Consider the following 24,175-nt stretch of genomic DNA (forward strand, 5'->3'; position numbering starts at 1 on the left):
TATATATATATATATATATATATATATATATATATATATATATATATATATATACTATTTTGTTTTGAAACATGCCTCCCCAATTTTTTTTTATTACACTACACTTGGCGGGTTCGATGTGAATCCATCAGCTGCACCTAAGCAGGTGTAACAGCCATGGTCCGCCCTACGCAACACAGTAGGCAGAATTGTTGTGTGCCTAAGTGACCCACTCGTCTATAGACTGGGGATAATGTGGGCCCCCGGCTTGTCACTATGCTGCAGTACACAACAATTGCACTCTGCCGGTTGTTGCACACCCCAATCAACCACACAGTCCATGCCCAACTACACTCAGTACATTATATATATATATATATATATATATATATATATATATATATATATATATATTCTAGATCTATACCATCATGTCTAAATATTACATAACAAAAAATCATGTTTTTATACAGTTAAAACCAAATTTACGCATGATAACTCAACTACGATATTCATAACATACTCATACCATCCATTAAGATCAAGTAGTAATATTTTTGTAACAGAAAATAATGTGTTATCATAAGACCACATTGTGTTTTGATCAACAGAAATTAATATACATTCTCAAGATCATGTTGTGTTTTTATAAACAGAAATTGATATGTTGTTTCAATATCATGTTATGTTTTTTTTATAAATAGAAAACAAAATGTTGTCACAAGACCATGTTATATTATACAATAAACTGATAAAAAATGATTGTTTATACGATGATGAGAATTTATCATAACTGGTTGGAAATTTTCAATATGATCAAATCAACCAACCTACTATTTGAAACAAACAAGTATCAACTCAAGGTTGTGCATATATTTTTTGTTCTCAACTATATGCAATAAATACAAGATAGCAATATGCGTGAATCAAAATTTTTTTGTAAATAGAACATATCGAAAATAACTATATGAACTGATTATATATATGAATAACTACATGATCAAATCAAGACTATATATTTTTTTCTTAGCTATATGCAATAATACATGATTGCAATATGCACAAATCTATTTTTTTTGTAAATAGAACAAATCAAAAATAACTATACAAACCTATTATATATATGAATAACTATATGATCAAATCAAGACTATATATATATTTCTTAGCTATATGCAATAATACAAGATTTCAATATGCGTGAATCTGATTTTTTGTATATAGAATAAGTCGAAAATAAATATATGAACTGATTATATATATGAATACCTACATGATTAAATCAAGAGTATATATTTTTCTCTCAGCTATATGCAATAATACAGGATTGTAATATGTGTGAATCTGATTTTTTGTAAATAGAACAAATAAAAAATAACTATATGAACCAATTATAAATATGAATAACTAAATGATCAAATCAAGACTATATTTTTTCTCAGCTATATACAATAATACATGATTGCAATATGAGTGAGTCTGATCTCATGGATTGAATCATCACAAAAACATATATGAATAGATTTTGTAAAAATAATCATCTCCATGTGAATCTGGTTTTCTTTTTAATGTTTTCTGTTGGAATTGGACAGACTCGCAATCAGTCTTGATTATTATCGGTGACCACATATATGTATCAAATGCATACATTTATGCATCAAATGGTGTTCGAGAAAACTCAACATGTTGCATAGGCATACAGATCATGTGTACCTACCTTTCAAACAATTAAAACTCGAACAAAGAGATCACCCAGTCCGCGTCTTCTTCAAATCTACCGATTGGTTCTCCTTGGTTCAAAATGCACTTTCGCAAAAATGTATCTCTTTCAACTATCGCCTCCACCATTTAAAACCGTGTGAGAGGGAGACATTTGAGAAGCAAGGTGAACAATTTGAGAGAGAGGAAGATTGAGAGAGAGAGAGCTATGAGAACAAAAAAAATTGTGTAATGTATTTTGGCAACCTCAAGATTTTTTTCCCTTTTTATTTCTCTTGATTTATTGCCCAAATAAATTCTTATTGAAACCACCCCTCTCTTCTCTCCATTCACATGTATGAGAGGTTGGTCCTCTTATACCAGTTGGTTTCCTTATTTTATTTTTCTCATTCTTTCAACACTTACCTTTTCCTTCCAGCCATGCCTACAAGGCCAACCACTATGAATCATAAAAAAACATCGTATAATAAAGAAGGGGATTAATGGCTTAACAAAAATGAACTTTCTTAACTTTCTTTTTCCTTAAATTCTATCTTAATCCACCATAATGGAAAACATGTGCTATATGACGAATGCCCTCAATGTCTTAAAGCTAGAATTTTGAATTACAAATCAATAGTCGTGTTTCTCATTTTTTATGCTTGAGTTACTTTTTTTTTTACTTTATCTCTATTAGAGAAAACATATATTTTAAAATAGCTAAAGTTTGTCAAAAAGAAAATGTAACACATCAAACTACATAAATCATGTGTGGCGAGATTTAAACCCAAGTCATCTCTCAAAGAGGCAACAAACCCCTCCACTATACTACTTCTCTTTTTGTTGTAATTTAGGTCTACGTAAATTTATTTGTATGCATTCTGGTTTTCTAATGGATCCTGGATCTTGGTTGGATCACACAATATTTTGGATATATTAAAAATTCAATCAAATCCCCAATTGAAATTTGGGTCCAACCGATATCCAGATCCACTTGCTATATCCAAATCCAAATACTGGATCCATATGACCTTGTTTGGATCCAAGATTCATTTAGATTAAATTCATTCTATTTAATAACATATTCAATATGAAGAAAATTCACTTTTATTTATTTCAATAATTATCAATTTTTATAGGTTTTACAAAATTATTTCCCTGAGTAAGACAACAACCTTGATGGGAAATAAGATAGGAAACTTTTATGAGAAAAATTTTGAAGAGAGAAGATGTGATGCGTTTCGGTGGGCCTAGGTTCAATTTTTAGGGTTTAGGTATGCTTGGGTAGGTTTGGTCAAGTCAAAGGTTAAGGTTGTTAACAAATTCGGGTAGGGTTCAAAGAAAAATCAGGTTCTCCAAAAATACAACTCAATAAATGCTCTAAAACTAAAATATGACTTAGGACACATCAAGAAAGCTTGAGTTAAAATTTGAGGTTCAGAGGATTCATGGTTTCAGAGATAAAATTCTACAAAGTTTTGGGTTTATTAGAGAATTGGATTCTGTTCGGTTTCTGATAGACCCTAAGAGAGAGAATTGTTTCTCTCAGAATAAAAATAAAAAAAAAATCACAAAAAATAGGGTTAGACTAGGGACAAGCTATAGAGGATCTGGTTAAAATTTGGGGGTCTTAGTCAGTTTTGTTTGAGAATTAAAATTTTGCTAAAGACACGAGTTTGGAATAGGTCTATTTTTTAATTGGGTTTTGGGCAAAATAGGTTTCAGTGTCGGATTCAATTATCCTTAACGGGGAAGAATTATGATCCAATTTTTAAGGGTAAATTAAGAACATATAGGGGTGTCTATGGTTAATTTTGTAGGTTTAGATTGTATCTAAATTAGGATATATGTTATTTTTCAGAGCCCATTTTTTGAAAATCATATCAACATAATATTGTTTTCCGATTTGAGTTTGAGGTTTAGGCTTAGAAAGGGTTATGAAAATGGGTCATAAAGACTTACACGGTTTGAGTAGAGCATCCTAAGGCTGGGGATAAGTCTGGTCCATTCGAAAAATGCCCATGAGTGGAGATGGTGCTGAGTTGAAGTGGGCCTCTATGAAGTTGATGCAGTCTACTAAGTAGAGTTGGTTCTACTCAGTATTTAGTCAATTTCAGACATTGAAATGACTCATACCACCTTACATGAACTAGATGAACCTTGAGATAGGGTGAACGAGTCAAGGAGGTAGAAATTCGTAGAGGTAAAGAAGGAGGGAAGAGGGCTTAGAGGCCAAGGGATAGAGAGAGTCATCTTCCAAGGGGGCAATTTCTTGAGAGAGTGGGAGGCAATCTTGATTGAATTTCATATCTCCTTTAAAACACAAAAGGGAGTTTTTTTTATAGGCCAAGGTAAGCTCCATAATAACAATTATAAAATCCCAAACACCTACACATCTAACAAGGCAAACTTAAAAGAAAATTTCTTACTTTAGATAAACCCTACTCTAATTTAAGAAAACATCTTCGGAATGCACTAATGAGGCCCGACACTTAAGAGACATTTAGAATCCCAAGGAGGTCTACACAACTTCCTTGGAGGAGCTTGAATGCCCTTAGGTGGCACCAATGGGTGAACCCCACTCTTCTTCTTTTTCATTTAGAAGGGACGCCCCATGTGGGTCTCACTTGCCAATAATTGAGAGGGGTGTCCCACACACTGATGTGACTACTTAGATGAAGTGGTTGCATGGCTTGCAACAAATAGATTTTGGAGAATGGATGCACATCATTTTGCAAGAGATCCGTTTGCATTTTCTAAACTTTAGAAGTTGGATATGGGTTTGTGGAATTTAGGATCACATCAAGATGGAATATAAAAAAATTTAGGCTTTGTACAATTTATAATTTTTAGGCTTTTTGGATAAATAAACCAAGTTGGCATTTTAAATTTGAAAAATTTCCAAAGCATTTTTTAATTCTTTTTAGAGAAAATCATTTGCGGAACTTTTTGATGAGATTTAGACTCACCTTACATTGGGGAAGCTTTGGGAGCCACCATAAAAGATTGCGGCATTGAATGGGGAATTGAAGGTAAAATTTGCATAATTACTCTAGATGTTGCCTCTTCAAATTAAGCTGCAACAAGAAATTTGAGTACATTTTTTAGGATGAGAGATGCGTTATATTTTGGAGGTAAATTTTTTCATGTTTGATATGCAACACATATATTGAACTTGATGGTTCAAGATGGACTTCAAATACTTAAATCTATTATCTTGAACATTCAAGAAACAATTAAATATCTTAAAGAAAAATGTGCAAAACAAGTAGGGCTTTCTACTAAAAAAGGGTTTAGTGTAAGATGTTCCTACAAGTTAGAATTCTACTTACTTGATGTTAGACTCAATACTTACATACAAAAGCGTGTTTGCTATGATCAAAATGATATAAAAATTCATTATCCATCATATGTAGAGTGGGTGAAGATCAAAGAAGTGCATTCATTCTTGGAGGCATTTTATGAATTGATTAGCATTTTCTCAAGATCTTTTGACGCTATTGCTAGTATATTCTTTGCAGGAGTAATACCAATGAAATCATTAATAAATGCAAAGTCTCAAGAAGGTGGATTGATGAATGAAATAGCAAATTACAGGAAAGTAAAATTTGATAAGTACTAAAGTAATTGTAGCTTATAATGTAAAATGCAGTATCATTAGATCCATGTGAAAATTAATGTTTATCAAATTTGCATTTGACTCAATATTCCATAAGTGAAGCAGGAAAATATTTGGGATTGATTATTTGCTCAATTTGTAAGTTGTATAATCAATATTGTGCTTATTATTCTTCATATGTTATTAAGCAAAGTGTTAGAAAAACATGTGCTTCTACAAACACAATTTTGCCTACTACAAGTCCTCGCATAATTTCTTTCAAGTCTTGGCCAACTTTCAAAAGATTTGTAAAAGAAAGCAATCAAACATTTATGCCTTTGAAATGTGTTTTAGATATGTATTTTGAAGAATGCTTGCTTAAGAATGAAGTTTCACACTTTGACATTCTTATATAGTGGAAAGCTAATGAACTCAAGTTCCACATTTTTTCAAAGATGGCATATGATATACTAGTTATACCTACCACAACAATTGCATTAGAGTTATCATTCAACATGGTTGGTGGGGTTTTAGATAATACAAAAGCTCTTTAACGCCAAAGAATGCTAAAGTTCAAATTTGTAGAGGAGATTGTGAAAGATGCCTCAAATATAGTCTTTGATTTTGATACATAAATTTTTTAAAGTATAATCTATTACATTTGTATTTAATTAATATATTTAATTATTTTTTAACAAAAGGATGGTAAATATTTTATGGACACAATACCAGTATTGGATTTTTCTGTTGAGTGAGTTGAACAAGGGATTGAGATTGGCATATTAGTTTTTTTTAAATAAAATATATAATAGATTAATAATCTCATTCAATTTTTAGATTTGATATATTGAATTTGTATACATGTAACATGTGTAACATTGAATCATTTGAATATTGTAGGTGAAAGGTGAATTTAATTGTCAAAGTTTTGGAGGATTCTCAAGATGAAAAACTGCAAATTTTAAGATTCATCATCATGAACTTTTTTTGGTTAAAATTGCTATTATACTTTTATGATTTTATGATGCAAACTTTTTAGACTATTTTATGGTTGATTGGTTGGTTTGGATGTTAAAAATTTAAGTTTAATTAGTTGATTTGAACTTTGTTGGTATGTCATTAAGCAATTATATGCAATTACTTGGATGTGGGAATCACTTTCTTTTATTATGAACTTTTTAATGTTATACAATAAAGTGGATTGTTTGATATTATTGTTCCTTTGTTGGAATTGTGACCAAGTTTTTAGAAACCAAAATTATGCAAGTTATTTGTTTCAAGAATATATAGGTACTTCATTCAACCCCATTTTCATTCGATGATTTTGATGTGCATCCTTTTAATTTAAAAATTAAAAAATTTGGACATATAGAACTGACTTAATATTAGACTTCTTTTATGAGTTTGGATGATACAAAACTCGTAAGGAAATTCTATTCTATGTATTTGAAATGATGGTAATGGCATGAGAAGTAAGTCTCAATGCAAATGCCTACCTTGTATGGATCTTACAAAATAACTTTCTTACTCCTTGTATACATGTCTAACCATAATTACCAAGTATTTTTAGTACATCTCCAACATGATTTTATAAATGATACTATTTTTGGCCATTAAAAGAAAGTGGAATTATTTTAAGCAATACCATATTAGATGGGAGATATGCAACTTTTGGTTGATCTAAAGGACAGACTGGTGATGTTAAAGAGTAAATGCAAACTGTTAATAATCTTGTCAATCCTGAGTACAAGGTTGCTTTCGAACGAGCTTTGAAAGTATATGAATTCATGAGCCTGGTATAGCTCACAAGCTCAACCAAGTTCATGAGCTTGATCAAGCTCAATCCTAAGACGAACTCTAGCTCGTGTCATAATACTTCACAAGTTCAAGCTAAGCTGAGTCGAGACACAGAAGACTCGTATGGATGACAAGTCGAGCTCAGCTTGTCAAAAACTCTATGCTTGACTCATTTAGCTTGCTTCCTAGTCCTAACCAAAACCACATTTGTGAAAACTTGGGTTTGTGTTACCTAAATAGACAAAACTAAGTTTGGGCCCACAAGCTTGGTTATAAACCAGGTTTTAGGTGGCATCGAGATGACACCGTAAATTTAAGATTTGAAGGTAATAGGAAAGTGTAAGGTCATTACATAACCAGTTGACCCTTAGGTTAGCTTTGCATATGAAAAACTATCATCAAGCTAAGTGATAGTGGATCCATAAAACCTATTACTTACAGAACTACAAAGAAAACAAGCTCCTTAAAACATAGAGAAATAAATTTACAGAAAATGATCATATTGTACGACAAAACCCATAATTTTTACTATTCTCCCCATGTACAAAATCATAAATATTCAATTTTAAAAAGTCTTTTTACCTTTCGCACATGCGAGCTTCCTAAATATATGTGAATTTTCTTAAATATGTGAGTATTTTCTGCAAAACAGTCTTTGTTCTTATATCTATATCTTTTCGATTTGATATAAAAAACTTGCATTTTTATAGTTACTGAAAAATTGAGATACAAGCCTATAACTTTCTTGTTTTGAGTTAGAACCGAAACCCCTCTAGGGTTTCCATTCTGAGTTTCAAATCCGGAATAAAAGCATGCTTTACAGACTAGAACAACTGAACAATCTATCTTTTAAAGGATGTTTCAACATAAAAAATAAAGGATTTAAAAAATACAAAAAAATAAAGAAACTAGACAAAGATATCTTTCCAACGACACTTGATTTGCTGGAAACCAATGAATGGGTACTAAGATACAACCCCGAAGGCATTCCTAAAATAAGAGATAAACATGCACGACTGCGCCTTTTCTGTCTATTCCATGTTATTTCTTGGCCACTTGTGTCTGAAATCTAGAAAAATAACAAAAATCAGGATGTTATCTTTCCAATGCTACCAAGATCGCCTTGATGTGGTGAGTGGTTTAAGAGAAATCATCTCTAAAAGATAGTCTTTTGAAGGTATCATACCCTATAACTAAAAGGTAAATTCACATGATTTTTTTTTTGTGAACCTCACAAAGTCCGCATAAAATATAAGAAAAAATAACCAATATTTGCTAGGATGAAGAAGTCCAAATAAAATATAGGCGATGATAAGAAAGTTTGCATATATTTTATGTGAGGACTTCGTGAGGTCTTCCTAATAAAATATATGTAGACTTTCTTATACTCACATAAAATATATGCGGACTTCCTCATCCTTACATAAAATATATATGAACTTCCTTATCCTTACAAAAAATATATACAAAATTTTTCACTCTCGCAAAAAATATATGTAGACTTCTTAATCATCACAAAAATATATGCGTCCTTTCTCATCCTCGCACAAAATATATGTGGACTTTCTCATCTTTGCACAAAATATATGCGGACTACCTCATCTTCACATAAAATATATGTGAATTTCCTCATCTTCGCAAAAAATATATGATGACTTTTTCATCCTCGCATAAAATACATGCGGACTTCCTCATCCTTGCAAATATTGATCACTTTTTGCCTATATTATATGCAAACTTTCTCATCCTTGCTTATATTGTATGTGGATATCGTGATGTTCATAAAAAAAAATCACATGAATTTACTTTTTAGTTACATGGTGTAGTATATTCGAAAAGTCTATCTTTAAGAGAACATTTATCCCAAATCGCTCATAAGATGAAAGCGATCTTGTTTGTATTGCAAAGCTAATGCACCGATTTGTCAATCTTTTTTATTGTTTTTTCATATTTTCAATGCAAGTGGCTAGAAAATAGCATAGAATAACCAGATTTCTGGTGTAGGTGAGTAAAAAATCCATAGTAAAGTTTGTTATGAAGGTAATTCACATATCCTCAGGAATTTCGCACATGCAAATGTTAAAATGATCAATTTATGGTCATTGGGCAGATTTTGGTAAATTATGAGGCTTTTTGAAAAACATATCATTTTTGTTGTATAGTACAATCATTTTTCGATAAACTTATTCAAAAGTTCAACTCAATCCATTTTGAGGGAATAATAAAATGCATAAACATAAAAGTTAACTTTATCATGTTAATATCAAAATAAAAATTTGATATTCTCAAAATAAGTGGCAGTTTGAAAAGGGATAGCATTTGCTACCCTCATGGGTAAGGAACCCCTAGTTGGAACTAATAGGGGGAGGCTGTTTTGAACAAATTTGACCTCATGGATGTTCTTAACATAATAAAAAAGTAGGAATTAGTCCTTGAATCATAGTTTTCTATGTAAAAATATATATTTTTGATGTTTAAAAATGTGATACGTTATAGGCCATTGTTTTTTCAACTCTCGTAAATCTGATATATAGTTTAGAAAACCTCATATGTAAATCACGTTTGAAGGGTTACATGTGCAAAAAAAACATGAAAAAAAGAAAATATTTACATTTTTTCAATTAGGTGGTTCCTTACCCACGAGGGTAGCAAGCATTACACCGCTTGAAAATATGTCATTCTTAGCGTTATGTTGGAAACACAACATTTTTTCATAATCTCCTTAAATGTTAAGGCCTTATTTGGAAACTACCGATTGAAAGTAGCCAGAGTACACCAAAGTCGTATGAGAATGGATGCTGTTGTAGGAAATAATGGAACTAGAGTGACGGGCTCTATTTCTAGGTTTACTTCTCACCAGGATGAGGTGGTAGTTACCAAGTACTACACTAGTTCCCATACCGGTGAACATTCCAATTGCACCAACAACCTCCCCAACACTCTTCCTAGTTTTAATTTCAGTTTTTCAACTGCATTCCAAACAATCACACAAAAGAATTCGTATTTGCATCTCAAGCTGCCACGGATAGGGATGGCAGTGGACCGGGGGACAAAGGGGCTCCGCCCCACCTCGCCCCATTTGGACCGGGGATGAAGGGCATGAAACGGGAATGAAAGTGGGGATGGAGGTTAAAATCTATCCCCGTGCCAGGATGGAAGTGGGGATGAACTTACACTTTTCCCCGCTCCGCCCCGTCCCCGTCCCAATCCCCACCTAGCCCCGCTCCGCCCCGCCCCATCCACAATCATTTAAGGGATGGCTATAGACTAAGGGAAAACTGGGCCCACCCCACCTCGCCCCCGTTTGGACCGGGGATGGAGGACATGAAACGGGGATGAAGGCAGGGGTGGAGGTTAAAATCCATCCCTGTGCGAGAATGGAAGTTCGGATTTTGAAAGGAGGTGGGGGTGGAGACCTTGTCCCCCGCCCCCACCCCGGTCCACTGCCATCCCTAGCCACGGACTCCCATACCGGTGAACATTCCAATTGCACCAACAACCTCCCCAACACTCTTCCTAGTTTTAATTTCAGTTTTTCAACTGCATTCCAAACAATCACACAAACGAAAGTGGTAAATTCTCAGCCGAACTGCGGCGCTTATCCCAAACAACCATATGGATCTGTTAAAACTACAAATTTTGGGGATAGGGATGGCAGTGGACCGGGGGACAAAGGGGCTCCGCCCCACCTCGCCCCATTTGGACCGGGGATGAAGGGCATGAAACGGGAATGAAAGTGGGGATGAAGGTTAAAATCTATCCCCGTGCCAAGATGGAAGTGGGGATGAACTTACACTTTTCCCCGCTCCGCCCCGTCCCCGTCCCAATCCCCGCCTAGCCCCGCTCCGCCCCGCCCCATCCACAATCCTTTAAGGGATGGCTATAGACTAAGGGGAAACTGGGCCCGCCCCACCTCGCCCCTGTTTGGACTGGGGATGGAGGACATGAAACGGGGATGAAGGCAGGGGTGGAGGTTAAAATCCATCCCTGTGCGAGAATGAAAGTTCGGATTTTGAAAGGAGGCGGGGGTGGAGACCTTGTCCCCCGCCCCCACCCCGGTCCACTGCCATCCCTAGCCACGGACTCACAGTTTCCAAACAGGGCCCAACATAGATTGAAATATGCATAACAAATTTAAATCCAACAAGAATATGGAAGATGAAGCTCTCTGAGACCTCTCAATGTTCCAAATTCCAATAAATTAATCCAGCATGAGGGGCAAGGCAAGAGTTATCCACCTCCATCCATTGAAAAATATCAATGGTCATACATCAATAGTTTGTTGTTTTCCTTCCTAAGGGGAAAAAAATCTTTTTGAACATGCTCAAAGGCCAAAGCTGCCTTCCTTTTAAGATGGGTGTCAGCAAAGCATTGCATTATGTTCTTATGCAGCTGCGAGTAACAAATACTGATCACTTTTTTTAAAATCTCGTGATTTTATCATGAGATTTTAAAAACTTAATATAAATTTTGGAGCACTTTTTCAAACAGTGTAAAAATATCATGTTTTTGTTTTAATATTACAGATCATTAAAATGTTATTATGTTTATATGTATTATTTTCTGTTTTAAATTTTTTTTATTTCATATATTCTTAAAATTCAAAGATGGTGAGGCAACTTTTTTAATTTATTGCAAGATTTTCCTTCGCCGAAAAAATCCCGATAACCGGGTTTATGACTAGTATAAACGCCGACAGTCTCTTATTTATGGGAATGTATGCAGATAAAAAACAAATCCCAAATAATGCACGAGAAAACAAAAGACAAAACGCTGAATACGAACCGAATCAAGAACTCACAAAATTAAAAAGAGTTGCCCCTCCCCATCATGTCTAAAAACTGCTCTCTGCTCCTCTCATCTTCTTTCCTCTGAACGAATGAAGCTCAGTGTCTTCAGTTGCATCCTCCAAGTATTTCCCAGAAAATACCCCTAATCCCTAGGTTTTGGAGCCACCGATTTCTAGGGTTTTCTTGAATCCTTCCAAACACTTGCTTTTTCCAGGATTATCTAGAATCTGGGGTTTGCTGAAGCCGCTCAAACCCTGAAATCTAGGGTTCTCTGAAAAAACCCAGATTCTGGGTTCTCTGAAACCACCCAAATCTGGGTTTTATTCTGAAGCACCCGGAATCAAAGTATCTTACGAAACCCCCAAAACCTGGGTTTTCTAAATCTGCAAAAACCTTGGGTTTTGAGGAACGTTCGAATTCTAGGATTTACCTGGAACACCCACATTTTGGGTTTCTCTAAAACCACCAAAATCTGGGGTTTCTGAAGCACCCATAATCGGTCTTCTTGTAAAAACTCGAAATCTGGTTTTACCCTGTGACTCGAAGAACGAAGAGCAGGCGGAACCCTCTAGTGTATATCCCGAAACTCCCTGATTCCGGGTCTTCAGGGAACACCAAAAATCCGGTTGGTCCTGAAATTTTAAGAACCTTGGGGGCTCTGAATCCCCGAAGTCTAGGGTTTTCTGAAACACCGAGATTCTTGGTTTTGCTCGAAATTGAGAGAATCCAGGGCCTTCTGAACTCTAAAATTCTCGGATTTTCTGAAGCGCCCAATTTCTTGCTCACTCTGAAACCACCCAAAATCCAGGTTTTCCTCGAAATTGAGAGAATCCAGGGCCTTCTGAACCCTAAAATTCTCGGATTTTCTGAAGTGCCCAATTTCTTGCTCACTCTGAAACCACCCAAAATTTGGGTTTACTTGAAATTGAGAGAATCCAAGGTCTTCTAATCCCCCCCCCCCCCCCCCCCCCCCCCCCCCAAAAAAAAAAAAAATCCTAGGGTACTCTCCGAATTTCTGAATTCAGCAAGGGAGATGTCTCCAGGGTACGCCGTAGAGCTCTACTTCGATCCCGCTCTCGAGAACCAGGTTTTGAAGGCGTGGAACGTCTTGGCGCGGCGGCAGATCAGCACCCAACTCATCGAGATGGAGTCGCGTCCCCACCTCACCCTCCTCTCGAGCCCCCTTCTCGACCCCCCGAAGCTGCAGTCCCTCGTCCGCACCTTCGCCGCCAAGCACGAGCCCGTCCCGCTGACGCTCTCGTCTGTCGGAACATTCTCGTCGTCGTCCGACGATGGCCTTCTCTTCCTCGCCCCAACCCCCACCTCCTCCCTCCTCGACCTCCACCGCCAGCTGTGTGACTCCCTGAGGAAGGAGGGCGTCGAAATTGGCGAGCAGTATCTCCCGGACACATGGTACCCAGCCTGTGCTGTGGCACAGGATGTGCCCAGGAACCGGATCGCGGAAGCCTTCTGCATCCTGCGGGACCTTAAGCTTCCGGTCAGTGGGTACGCCCTCGATATCGGCGTGGTGGAGTTCTCCCCAGTGCGTGAGTTGTTCTCGTTTCCATTGGGCAATGCCTCTGAACCGTGAATTATATGTTTTTCCTCCCTCTTTTTTTTTTTTTCAATTGGGTTACTGAATTATGGATGATGAGGTGGGCACTTGAGGCGTGGAGGATGGATTTGTACATCGCTATTTGCTATAGGCCCTTTGTCTTTTTCTTCCTCATTGAAATGTTAGAGTTCAGTGCTTGTAGTACATTAATTGCTACTTTTAATCGTAATTTACTTCTTCATTTTTATATTGTGTATCAATGAATGTTTCTCATTGATGGATACGATTCAAAATGCAGCTAAATTTTGAGTGTTTGACTTTGTAAGATGGATTCTTCAGTATTTTCTTTCTGGTAATGCATTTATGTTTTCATTACATATTGCATGTCTTGGGAACAAGTTGAAGAATATAGTTGAATTGTTGGAATAGACAATGTGTTTAAGATTGTTTTTATATGTTTCAAAAGATTGAAAATGGATTTGGAATACATGAAAAATAAGGGTTTTGGCAAAAAAGGAGGATGAGAAACTTATGGCTGAAGATACCTTTACAATTTAGGTACAGGGCTGTGAAGGGACTCTCATGCTTAGATTTGTAAACATAGTTGATTTTGAATGGAGATCTTGGTTTGGTTGCCATGTGCTACCCTACCAAATATTTTTTTTTGTTTGATATGGATCTCTTAATTTATTAGAAATTTGCAGATTTTAAGAGTAAAAAAAGACCAGACTAGCTTTCACTAATTTCCGTTGTTGGTGATATTGTTCTTGTGCATGCTTGCATTCACATGTAGGGTATAGTGGGGTTGGGTGGGGTGGTTTTAGTCCTATTGGGATTAATTGAAAAAAAGTTGTCCTTAAGTGCTTCACATAAATGTAGGTGGTTCATCCTTCAACATGAGCCAAAGTCCGTTGGAAGTGTTGAATGACAACATAAATGATGTGAACAACGTTAGTAGTTGAACAAAAGCTACATTCTGTCCAAAATATAGTTCACATTGAATTGGCGAAGACAATATCCATTCTAGCACGTTTTCTGATAAATTGTTTTACCTAGACCTTTAATTTTATGTGTTTTATCCAGAAAGTATTGATGTGTCACCTTCAAATGTGATTTTTCTTTGTTTTCCCAGGGGTTGGGGTTGGGGTTGGGGTTGTGGGATGGAGGATTTAACAGTCTAGATTCTTAATTTGTAGATAAATTGGTGTTTGCAATCTTTCGATTATGGCAGAAGAGTGATTCTCTTTTGTCTCATTCTTCCTGAGCTACTTCAATTGAAATCAGTGGAGAAGGTGAGTCGGAAAAATTGGCTGGACGTGCTTTCAATCTGCTCCGGTTTCTTTGTCAGGTCATTCATCAATCTCATGGAATCAGTCAATCTTTTGTATATAATCCTTTATATATACCTCGGTTAGGGGGATGGAGGAGTGTAGATCTACCGCTGCTTGATTATAGAGCATACTTCTTGAAATCTTCTCTGAAGTTGTTTACAACTTGATAAACAATACTGATGGTCATTATCATCATTATTATAATTGCTTGGTTAAATCAAAGAGTTTGTGATGTTCTCCTACAAGCTGTTCTGGTGACTTAGTTTTCCATCACTCTTAACACTCTCTAAGAGAAGCAAAAGCTCTTGATGCATTATGACAGTAAACAAGTTACTTTTGTGCAAGTTTTACCTTTCTTTAGATGTTTAAATACTCCAGGTTCCATATTCACTCCAAGTATCTCTTAGTACCAAATTCCTGCCATTTTGTTTGTCTTTCCATTCAACTTAGTCCTATTCAAGTAGCAACGGTAGCAACAAATAAGTCTATTACAAAGGCAAATACAGCAGCTACAAAGGAGAAGAGAGAAGGATGAGGAGCAACAAGAATAGCTTCATTAGTTGCAAAATGAGGTAGAGATACAATATATAGGGGGATGACCCCTTAGGGTTACACATAAGAACAAAAATAGTTGACTAGAACCTATAGCTATGTTACAAAGATACCCCTCTATAAAGTATGTACATAGAGCTAATATAATGAGGGTATCACACAAACAAGTAATAAGATATTTCCTCAACACTCCCCCTCAAGCTTGAGGTGATGAAAACACAATCAACCCAAGCTTGAACAAAAATGATTGGAATGCCTTCAAAGGTACATTTTTCATAAAACAATCTACAATTTGGCTTTGAGTCCCAATATAAGCCAAATATATAACTCCATTCAGATATGCTTGCCGAGTAAATTGACAATCTATCTCAATATGCTTAGTTCTTTCATGAAATTCTGGATTCTTGGCAATATGTATAACATTTTGATTGTCACAATGCAATGTTGTTGCAGTTGCTAACCAAATAACCTATGCAGTCACCTGAGCCATAGCACGATACTCTGCCTTAGTAGTTGATAGGTCAATCCTTTGTTGTTTTTTGCTCTTCCATGATATCAAAGAGTCACCTAGGAATACAGAATCCTGAGGTGGAATGCCTATCTCAAGAAGCTCCTCCAAAATCTGCATCACATCAAGCTTTCAACTCTAATGATGAAGTGGCAGAAAAGAATAATCTATAATGCATGGTACTCCTAACATATCTGATAATCCTCAGAACAACTGCCAAGTGAAATGTCTTAGGGGTACTCATAAACTGATTTACCATATGGACTGCAAGGTAATGTCCGGTCATGAGATAGTCAAATAAATCAGACTCCCAACCAATTGCCTATAAACCGTGGGATCACTGAATAATTCCCCATCAGTATGCTTCAATTTGTAGTTGGCTTCCATAGGAGGATCCACATGTTTCTTGTCATCTGCAGCCTTGCTTTACCAATCACTGTTGCATACTTGTGTTGTGTCAACAAATATCCACAATTAGAATAAGCAACTTCAAGAACTAGGAAATATTTCAATTTTCCCATATCTTTCATCTCAAAGTTTTGGGATAGTTGTGTCTTTACCTTGTCCATCATTGCCCTGTCATCTCTAATAATGACCATATCATTTATATACAACAACAAAAGACACTATCCTTTATCGGAAGATGCCATAAACAAGCCCGACTCATGATAACTTTGTCTAAAACCCAAGCTCACTATTGTTGTGCTGAATTTTTCAAACCAAGTTCTTGGAGCTTGTTTCAACCCATACAGAGCCCTCTTTGCATGCTCTACCCTCTTTATCAACAACTCTCTTAGGCAACTCCATATAGACTTCTTCCTCCAAATCACCATTTAAAAGGCATAAATCCCATCCCATCTCTTCTAACTATTGCCAACAAGGTTCTAATTGTAGTCATGTGGGCGACTGGTGCAAAGGTTTCACCAAAATCGATCCCAAACTGCTTATTGTAACCTTTCGCTAATAGACGAGTCTTATATCTCTCAATAGATCCATCTGCCCTTGTTTTAATTTTATATACCCACTTGTATTCAACTACATTTTTTTCATCTGGTAGTTTAACTAACTCCCATGCTTTCATCCTCCCCAAAGCCTCCAATTCCTCTGTCATTGCCTTTTGCTACTCAGGATCTAACACAACCTCAACATAGGATTTTGGATCATAATATGATTGAATTATGGCTAAAGGGGCTTGATGAATAGCTGAAAAGGAATCATAAGAGACACATCTAGGAGGAATAGAAGATCTAGAGCTTCTACACTCCCGAGGAACATAGGAGGATCAAGGTACTGATTCATTGGGATCGATCTGGGGGACATTGGGACTTTGCTCTAGCAAAGACTCTTCTTTTGGACCATGCTGATCAAGAAATGACCTTATAGAACCCTCCACTGGTCTCCTGTTATATGTAATCCATTCCTTGTTAGTGTTTTTATCTGAAGTCTCTGAAAAAGGTACCAAGAAAGATAAGGTGGACTCCGCCTTTTCTTTTAAATTATTATGATTGGAAAATGGTTCATGTTCCCATAACTCCACATGCCTTGATGTCCGTACCATTCATAGGATCAAGGCATTTATAACCTTTATAATCTGATTCTTTCTTAAAGTGTCTTTTATAAGGAGAAACTTTTCCAACTACATTAGAAGCATTAGATTTATCAAGTGCAAAACTGTTCTTACTGTTTTTGCCCAAAACTCCTTAGGCATTCCACTATTGAATAATAGTGCTTTAGTGATTTCCAATATGTGTTTATTCTTTCTTTCTGCCACCCCATTTTGCTTTGGGGTGTAAGGACAAGACCTCTTATACACTATTCCCTTTCCAAATACAAACTCATTCCTTTCTCTACTCATGTACTCTCCCCTTGAATCCAAACGTAAGATTATTTAGCTGCAAACTAAGTCTCAACGTACACAAAATCTTTTAAAAATGTCAAACAATTCACTTCACATATGTTGATTGCACCCAGGGTCGGGTTGACTACATCTGGTGCCGCATCCGCACGCACACCCACATCGCGTCAATGTAGGTGCAACACCTGGTCGGCCGAATCCCTATGACATAGCAATCTGTCCATCGAAGTTTTTGTACCATCTCATCATCTCTCTTGACAGAACCAAGAGACAAATATGTACGTTAGGTTCTATTTTAACTGACGACCCATTCTGCATGCTCTGGTATTTCAAACCAAAATCGAGCATCTTATCTATGAAGGTGGTGATCACCATTTATGTGATTTTTTTTTTTATCATCCTGCATTTGTACGTTACGAGGTTACCATAAACCTCTTATCGAATCATCATAGTATTAACATGTCATGCATGTTACAATGAGAGGGATAACAGTTTTTCAGAAAGAAACTCCTACATTATTTAGAATTTTCAATGTTCCGTTTATCACCATTTATGGATTTTTCTTTTTATTAATGTGCAATTGCACGCTACGCGGTTATCATAAACCTCTCATCTAATCATCATAGTACTAACATGCTGCATATGTCGGATAATGACATTACGATGAAAGGGGTATCAATTTCTCAGAAAGAAAACTCAACTTCTTGTGCTCTTGGCCGAGGAGATCCGAGTCATTTTCGGATATCAAACAAAAGACCGTACGTACCTCTTAGGGCTACGCAGGTTTGAGGAAAAGACTCGATTGCGAATGAGCAACCGTCAGGTATTCGTTTTTGCTTTTCAAAACCACGCATATTAAAAAACTGGAATTTCGCAAGAAATCCCTTTTTCTTTAAAGCTTTGGCAGACATGCGCGAATCCACGTCTTTAGAAAAAACAAGTGTAATATAGGGTAGAGAAGAGTACGCAAAACTACGTACCTTACAAGGTTGTATATATGTATATATAATACATATATCACAAAGCGCAGGCTTGTGCACATGACAGCGTAGCGGCAATATATAGCGTAAGACTCGATGTGCGAAACCACACATCGAGTTAAATAAATTGTATAAGCAGTGCACAAGGTACAAAACTATATATTGGCTAAATAAATGCGTAAGCAGTGCACGAGGTACGAAATTGTATATCGACTAAATAAATGTGTAAGCAGTGCATGAGGTACGAAATTGTACTTCAGCTAAATAAATGCGTAAGCAGTGCATGAGGTACGAAACCGTACCTTGGCTAAATAAATGCGTAAGTAGTGCATGAGGTATGAAACCATACCTCGGCTAAATAAATGCGTAAGCAGTAGCCTGTGCACATAATAATGTGGTGGCAAGGTAAATGATATAAAGCAAGACTCGATGCGCGAAACCACACGTCTAGTTAAACAAATTACGTAAGCAGTGCATGAGGTACGAAACCTTACCTCGGTTAAATAAATGCATAAGCAGTAGCCTGTGCACGTAACAACATGGCGACAAAGTAAATGACATAAAGGTAAATGGACAATGATTTGCAAAACTGCGTCCTTGAGTTAAAAGCGTATATGTTTATTGTATATGCTTATACACATGTTTTATAATTGTTTTGCCATTGTCTTGTACACAACTTTCTCCTACATCGGAAATTGTCGGATTTGCTGACAATTTCGGGCGTAGGTTACCAGGGGCTCGTGCTTCGGTGTGCGTGTCGCGTTCGTTGCGCCGCTGGGGTGTATTATCTGGTATTTTATCGTACTGCAAAGCAAAACGATGAAACTCTGTTTAATTTGTAAAAGTAAGCAATGTTCGCGTTGCTGGGGTCGAACCCGATCATAATTCGAGCCGACCGGGTTTAGAATCGGGGTGAGCCAAGTTGGGGCCCGGTGTTAGCCGGACTCGACTAGGCTGAGTCCGACTGGCAGGAGGCAGGGACCGAGTTGGGCTCGATAAAGACTGAGCCCACCTTGGTCGGGCCTTTCTGCCCTGGCTGGGCAGTTGCCGAAGAAAATGGCTAGCCCACATGCCAGGCTTGGTTGGAACCCAACCGAGCCATGCTCGGGTTCGTGCAACGGGAGTCGAGGGGGTGTGCTCGGTGGTTAGGCCGAGCCCCTTTTTAGAACGGGATCGAGCCCAGGCTTGGTCCCTGAATGGGAAGAACCGGACTGGGCTCGGTTCAAGTCGAGCCCAACTCGGTACCTCCCTGATGGAGAACGAAAAGGGGCAGGGAAGGGAAGAAGAAGAAGGGGATGACAAAGAGGACAGAGGGAGGGGAAGAAGCCATCGGTTCTGCCGGAAAACACAAGGGGATGGGCTTTCCGGCCTGCACACAACAAAGGAGAGAGGGGAAGGGAGTGGGCCTTGGGGTGTGGCCTGTGCACGACAACGAAGAGAGGGGAAAGAGAGAGGGAGCCATGGGGTGTGGCCTGCACACGACAGAGAAGAGAGGGGAAAAGTATAGAGCCATGGCAGGGGGAGCTCTGATTGAGGAGGAGGCGACAGGGTGCGGCAAACGAGAGCCGGTTGGTCTGACTGAGGGGAAGAGCTTCCGGCCATGATGGGGGTGGTGGCAGGGCGTCTGGGGAAAGGGGAAACCACCGATGGTGTTTTTTAGGTAACGAGAGAGAGAGAGAGAGAGAGAGAGAGAGAGAGAGAGAGAGAGAGAGAGAGAGAGAGAGAGAGAGAGAGAGAGAGAGAGAGCATTGTTTCTAAAAAAAAGGAAGGTAGGAGGGGTGCCGCCTCTCCTACCAGCGTCGTTCGAAGAAGGAAAGGGTACCTGGGAGATAGGGGGACGAAGGGGGGTCCCCGATGGAGGGGGTCGACCTTCATTGAGGGGGAGACAAAGGGGAAGAGAGGGAATCGAGGAGAGAGAAGAGGCACATGGGGGGAAGGTTTTCTTCTTTTGTGAAAGGGAAACAGCCCCCCTGCGGGGGTCTTAAATAGTGAAAGTTGGGGGTTGGACTCGGATCCAACCTGAATCAAAAACCTTTTTTTTTTAATTCTTGGGTGTTATGTCTATGTAATGGATTGCACACGGGGTCCAAAAGAATGACCTAAATTTTTTTGTCAAATCTTTGCCTACTGCCCTATAATTTGTTGTATTATTAGTAATAAATTGCATAATATTTTGAGGTTCAACCTCTTCCATAACCCGAAAAAAACTCTAAGCAATACATTTGCTCTCTTGGGTGTATCAGAAAGATCAATTGGCTTAAAAAACATAGTTTTTTTAAGGCAATAAACAAGAAAATTTATCAAGGTCCTTGACTTTCTGTCTGTCCACCCATCTGCCATGATGCTACACCCAATTTCTCTCTATGATTGTTTCGTCTCATCACAATCTGGTTATGACATCGGCCATGACTTGAAAATGAAATGAATTTGCCGCATTGAAAGGAATGCAGGTTTCATAGAACCATCTCTCAATCACGACATTAGCTTGCTCAACTAAATATTAAGAAGTTATTGCAGCACGAATGTCGGATTACGCTCCAGGGGCAGTCTTAGGAGGAAAAAAGCTCATAATAAAACCTCTAGCTCTACCTCTTCTCGAAGAACTCCCTCCTCATCTTTTTTTTGTGTCTGCGGCGGCACTACTACCGGCACCAGTCACACCTTTCCCTTTCGCTGCGGAATTTCCTACTTCTGATCCTATGCTAGGGCTTTAGGATCATAGGATCAGAAGTAGGGAACTCATCTTCTTAACACATCCTCATAGGTCTCTGCATACCCCATTTGTGCATCATTCATCTCTCTTTCTTGCCTTTTTAGTCTCAGATCATCAAGTAATTGCTGGCATTACCATTTCACGGCATCCGAAGCTCCTTGCATAGGCTCTACTGCCACCATTATTCTCATCATCGCCAATAGACATGTTTCATGAATTGATGTTAATCAGACTCAGATGCGGACAACCTTCCATCTACTCAGAGTAGGTGATCTTGTGCATGAAAGTAATAGCAAGGGCAATAGCTTATTACTTAGCCTTCTGCAGTGAAATCCAAAATTACTTTTGTTTATTTTATATCTTGTGGAGGATGGTTTGTTCAAGAACGTTGAGAGCTCCCTTGTCCTATTGTTTGATGTTGGATGAATGAATGAAGAAAACTGAATTTGATGTTTGTGTGAGAAGAAATGCTGCAGAACTTGTTCCTGCTTCTTGGTAATGTCTGACAAGCTCATGCGAGCTGGACTGGGGGCTATTAATGCTTAGTCTTAATTTGAGTGAGTGTCAAGGTCCTTGTGTTAGTTCATTCATTGTGACAATTAGTACATGAGGTGAAGATTATACTCTAATTTAAAGGGGCTACAGATGGGGTTTGTTCTTATCCATTCATTGTGAATACTAATATAGTTCGTGGTCATCTTTTTTTTCAATCTCCCGAAGCTGGGAAGTTCCTCATTCGGTAATGTATTGGTTTTTTAATTTTTTTCACCTTATTGTGGGATTTCCGCATTTGATTCTATTCACCAATAGTCGTGGTTGTGGAATGTGACTGGAATTGGTATAAGCCTTGGTGCTCTCGTTAATCGAAACCTGTGTTTCAGTGGAAGTTATGTTCAAGCTATTTCTGCATAAGGTTCACCCAAGTTGCACATACATGCAAAGCCTGGAGTCTGATAATTTGATCTGATGCAATTTCTAAACCATCATGGTAATTGCTATTGGAAAATGTCTCTTTCTTGTAATGTGTTAATATTTTATATTGCTGCTAGTTCATCAGAGGTAGATATCATATTTGCTCTCTATCTTCTGATGCATAATGCTTGCATAGCTTCCGACTCTCTGGGTCTAGCATGATAGCATTTTAACTATTACCTCTATTCATTTGTGTGGCTGCTGAAATGAGGGAACATCAGATTTTACTATGAGATGGTATGGTCTTCTTGAAACAGAAAGTATGTGACCATATGCAACCAACATGTGTCATTTTGTTAAAGTCACTTCCAACACATTTAGAAGTAATTTTTCTTCTTTCATTATACTTTGTAGTGGAAAGCATGGTTAAAAAAGTACATTGGCAATGTTGGATAAAAATTATAGGGAGCATCGTTCTTGAGCTTCCTCCTCTCCAGAGCTTCACACCAGCACGTCCTCTGAACGTCTTGGTCTAGCATACCCACTCATGATGTAAAGAGGATTGTGCCATCCTATCATTTTTAGGCGGTGAGGATAACAAAAATTGAAAAAACATTTTTGGTTAATTGGTGGCTATCAAATAAATCAGAAAACTTGATGAGATTTATATTAATAGCATTTAGTATAATTTCAAGATTCATAAGTGCTCTAACCATGTTTGGACTTGTGATCAATCCATAGATACCAATAGAAAATAAATCGGCACTACAAAAAGGTGCATGCTCGAGCATTATTGATCTCGTCAATCTTGATTCATTTCAGTATAGTGATTTAACAAGATTGTTGGGAGAGTTACTGGCTAATTGTATCGTCTGGTGATATTTCACCTAAAAGCAGAATTATGAAATCTTAAACCATGGTTAAGAAATCGTGTGTTATGCAAGCTTGTTAAAATACGATCTTTACAAGAACTATTAGGAGGTTCATTCCAACTTGAACCGTGGTTATCAGTTATCTACGTCATGGCCTTCATCATGTATCCTATGTCCAAGGTTATGGGTCTCTTAACATACTGCCTCTTCATATCCTGCATGCAATCTGTTCCCAGGATGTATAAAGTGTATCTCAATATTAATTTGGTCAGTAGCTTTAATAAGGTGGTAATGTAGTATATTATAAGGCAAATACAATACATGTCATAAAACCAATCATGCCCAAATAATGCATGGGCTATGAAATCAATTTGGCTTATGAAAGTTGTTCTGAACGAGTCAATTTTGTTTTTTCTTCATGCAAACTCATTGTTGCTCTCAATTAAGAGTTAAGTCTTCTACCAGGCAAACGGTATGTGAATGCCCTCGAGGGGTCACTCGGTTAGAGCGAGCATCAGGATGTAGGGCTGGAAAAACAAGCCGAACTTGCCTTGTTTGGGCTGGGCTTGTTAAGGCTACACCCCTGCTCAGGCTCTGTGCATGAACTTGTCATGAACCGAACCCAGCTTTATGAGCTAGCTTGTTTTCTAAAAAAATGTGTTTTAGAAGTTTTCTTATATGTATAAAACTTATATAATATGTATAATATATAATATCATATATAATTTATTTAAAATATATAACGGGGCTCCACTTGTTTGGTAGGAGCAGTTAATTCACGTCACCATGTGATGGGGACGTTACAAGTTGGATACCCACTGGTAGGTGGTTGTGTAACCATTGTGAAAAGAGGGGGGACCTTAATCCCCCCCCCAGCTCTGTTACATGAAAAACAAAAACAAAAAAGCTATGAAACAATTGCAATGTTGAGGTAAGCAAATCGTTCAAGGGCTTGAATGTTAGAGGGAGCTGCTAGTTTCTTTCTCTTATTTTGGATAATCAAAGAAAACTGCTTCACTCATTCGTGAGCTCATT

General features: G+C 37.5%; 1 protein-coding gene across 1 annotated transcript; it reads left to right on the forward strand.

The window, feature by feature from the left end:
* Window positions 1–12,814: 12,814 nt before the first annotated feature.
* Window positions 12,815–13,742, forward strand: LOC149837457 (uncharacterized). The gene has a single exon (XM_090007385.1). The coding sequence runs from the start codon at window positions 12,896–12,898 to the stop codon at window positions 13,451–13,453; it is 558 nt and encodes a 185-aa protein (XP_089863511.1). The 5' UTR covers window positions 12,815–12,895; the 3' UTR covers window positions 13,454–13,742.
* The last annotated feature ends 10,433 nt before the right edge of the window (window positions 13,743–24,175 follow it).

Source organism: Nuphar pumila, chromosome 5, assembly GCF_984573655.1.
Source record: "Nuphar pumila chromosome 5, dmNupPumi1.hap1.1, whole genome shotgun sequence".
Classification (NCBI taxonomy): Eukaryota; Viridiplantae; Streptophyta; class Magnoliopsida; order Nymphaeales; family Nymphaeaceae; genus Nuphar; species Nuphar pumila.

Bases quoted from the DNA above. Each gene is read 5' to 3' on its own strand.
- LOC149837457 (XM_090007385.1), top strand. From the start codon at position 12,896: ATGTCTCCAGGGTACGCCGTAGAGCTCTACTTCGATCCCGCTCTCGAG.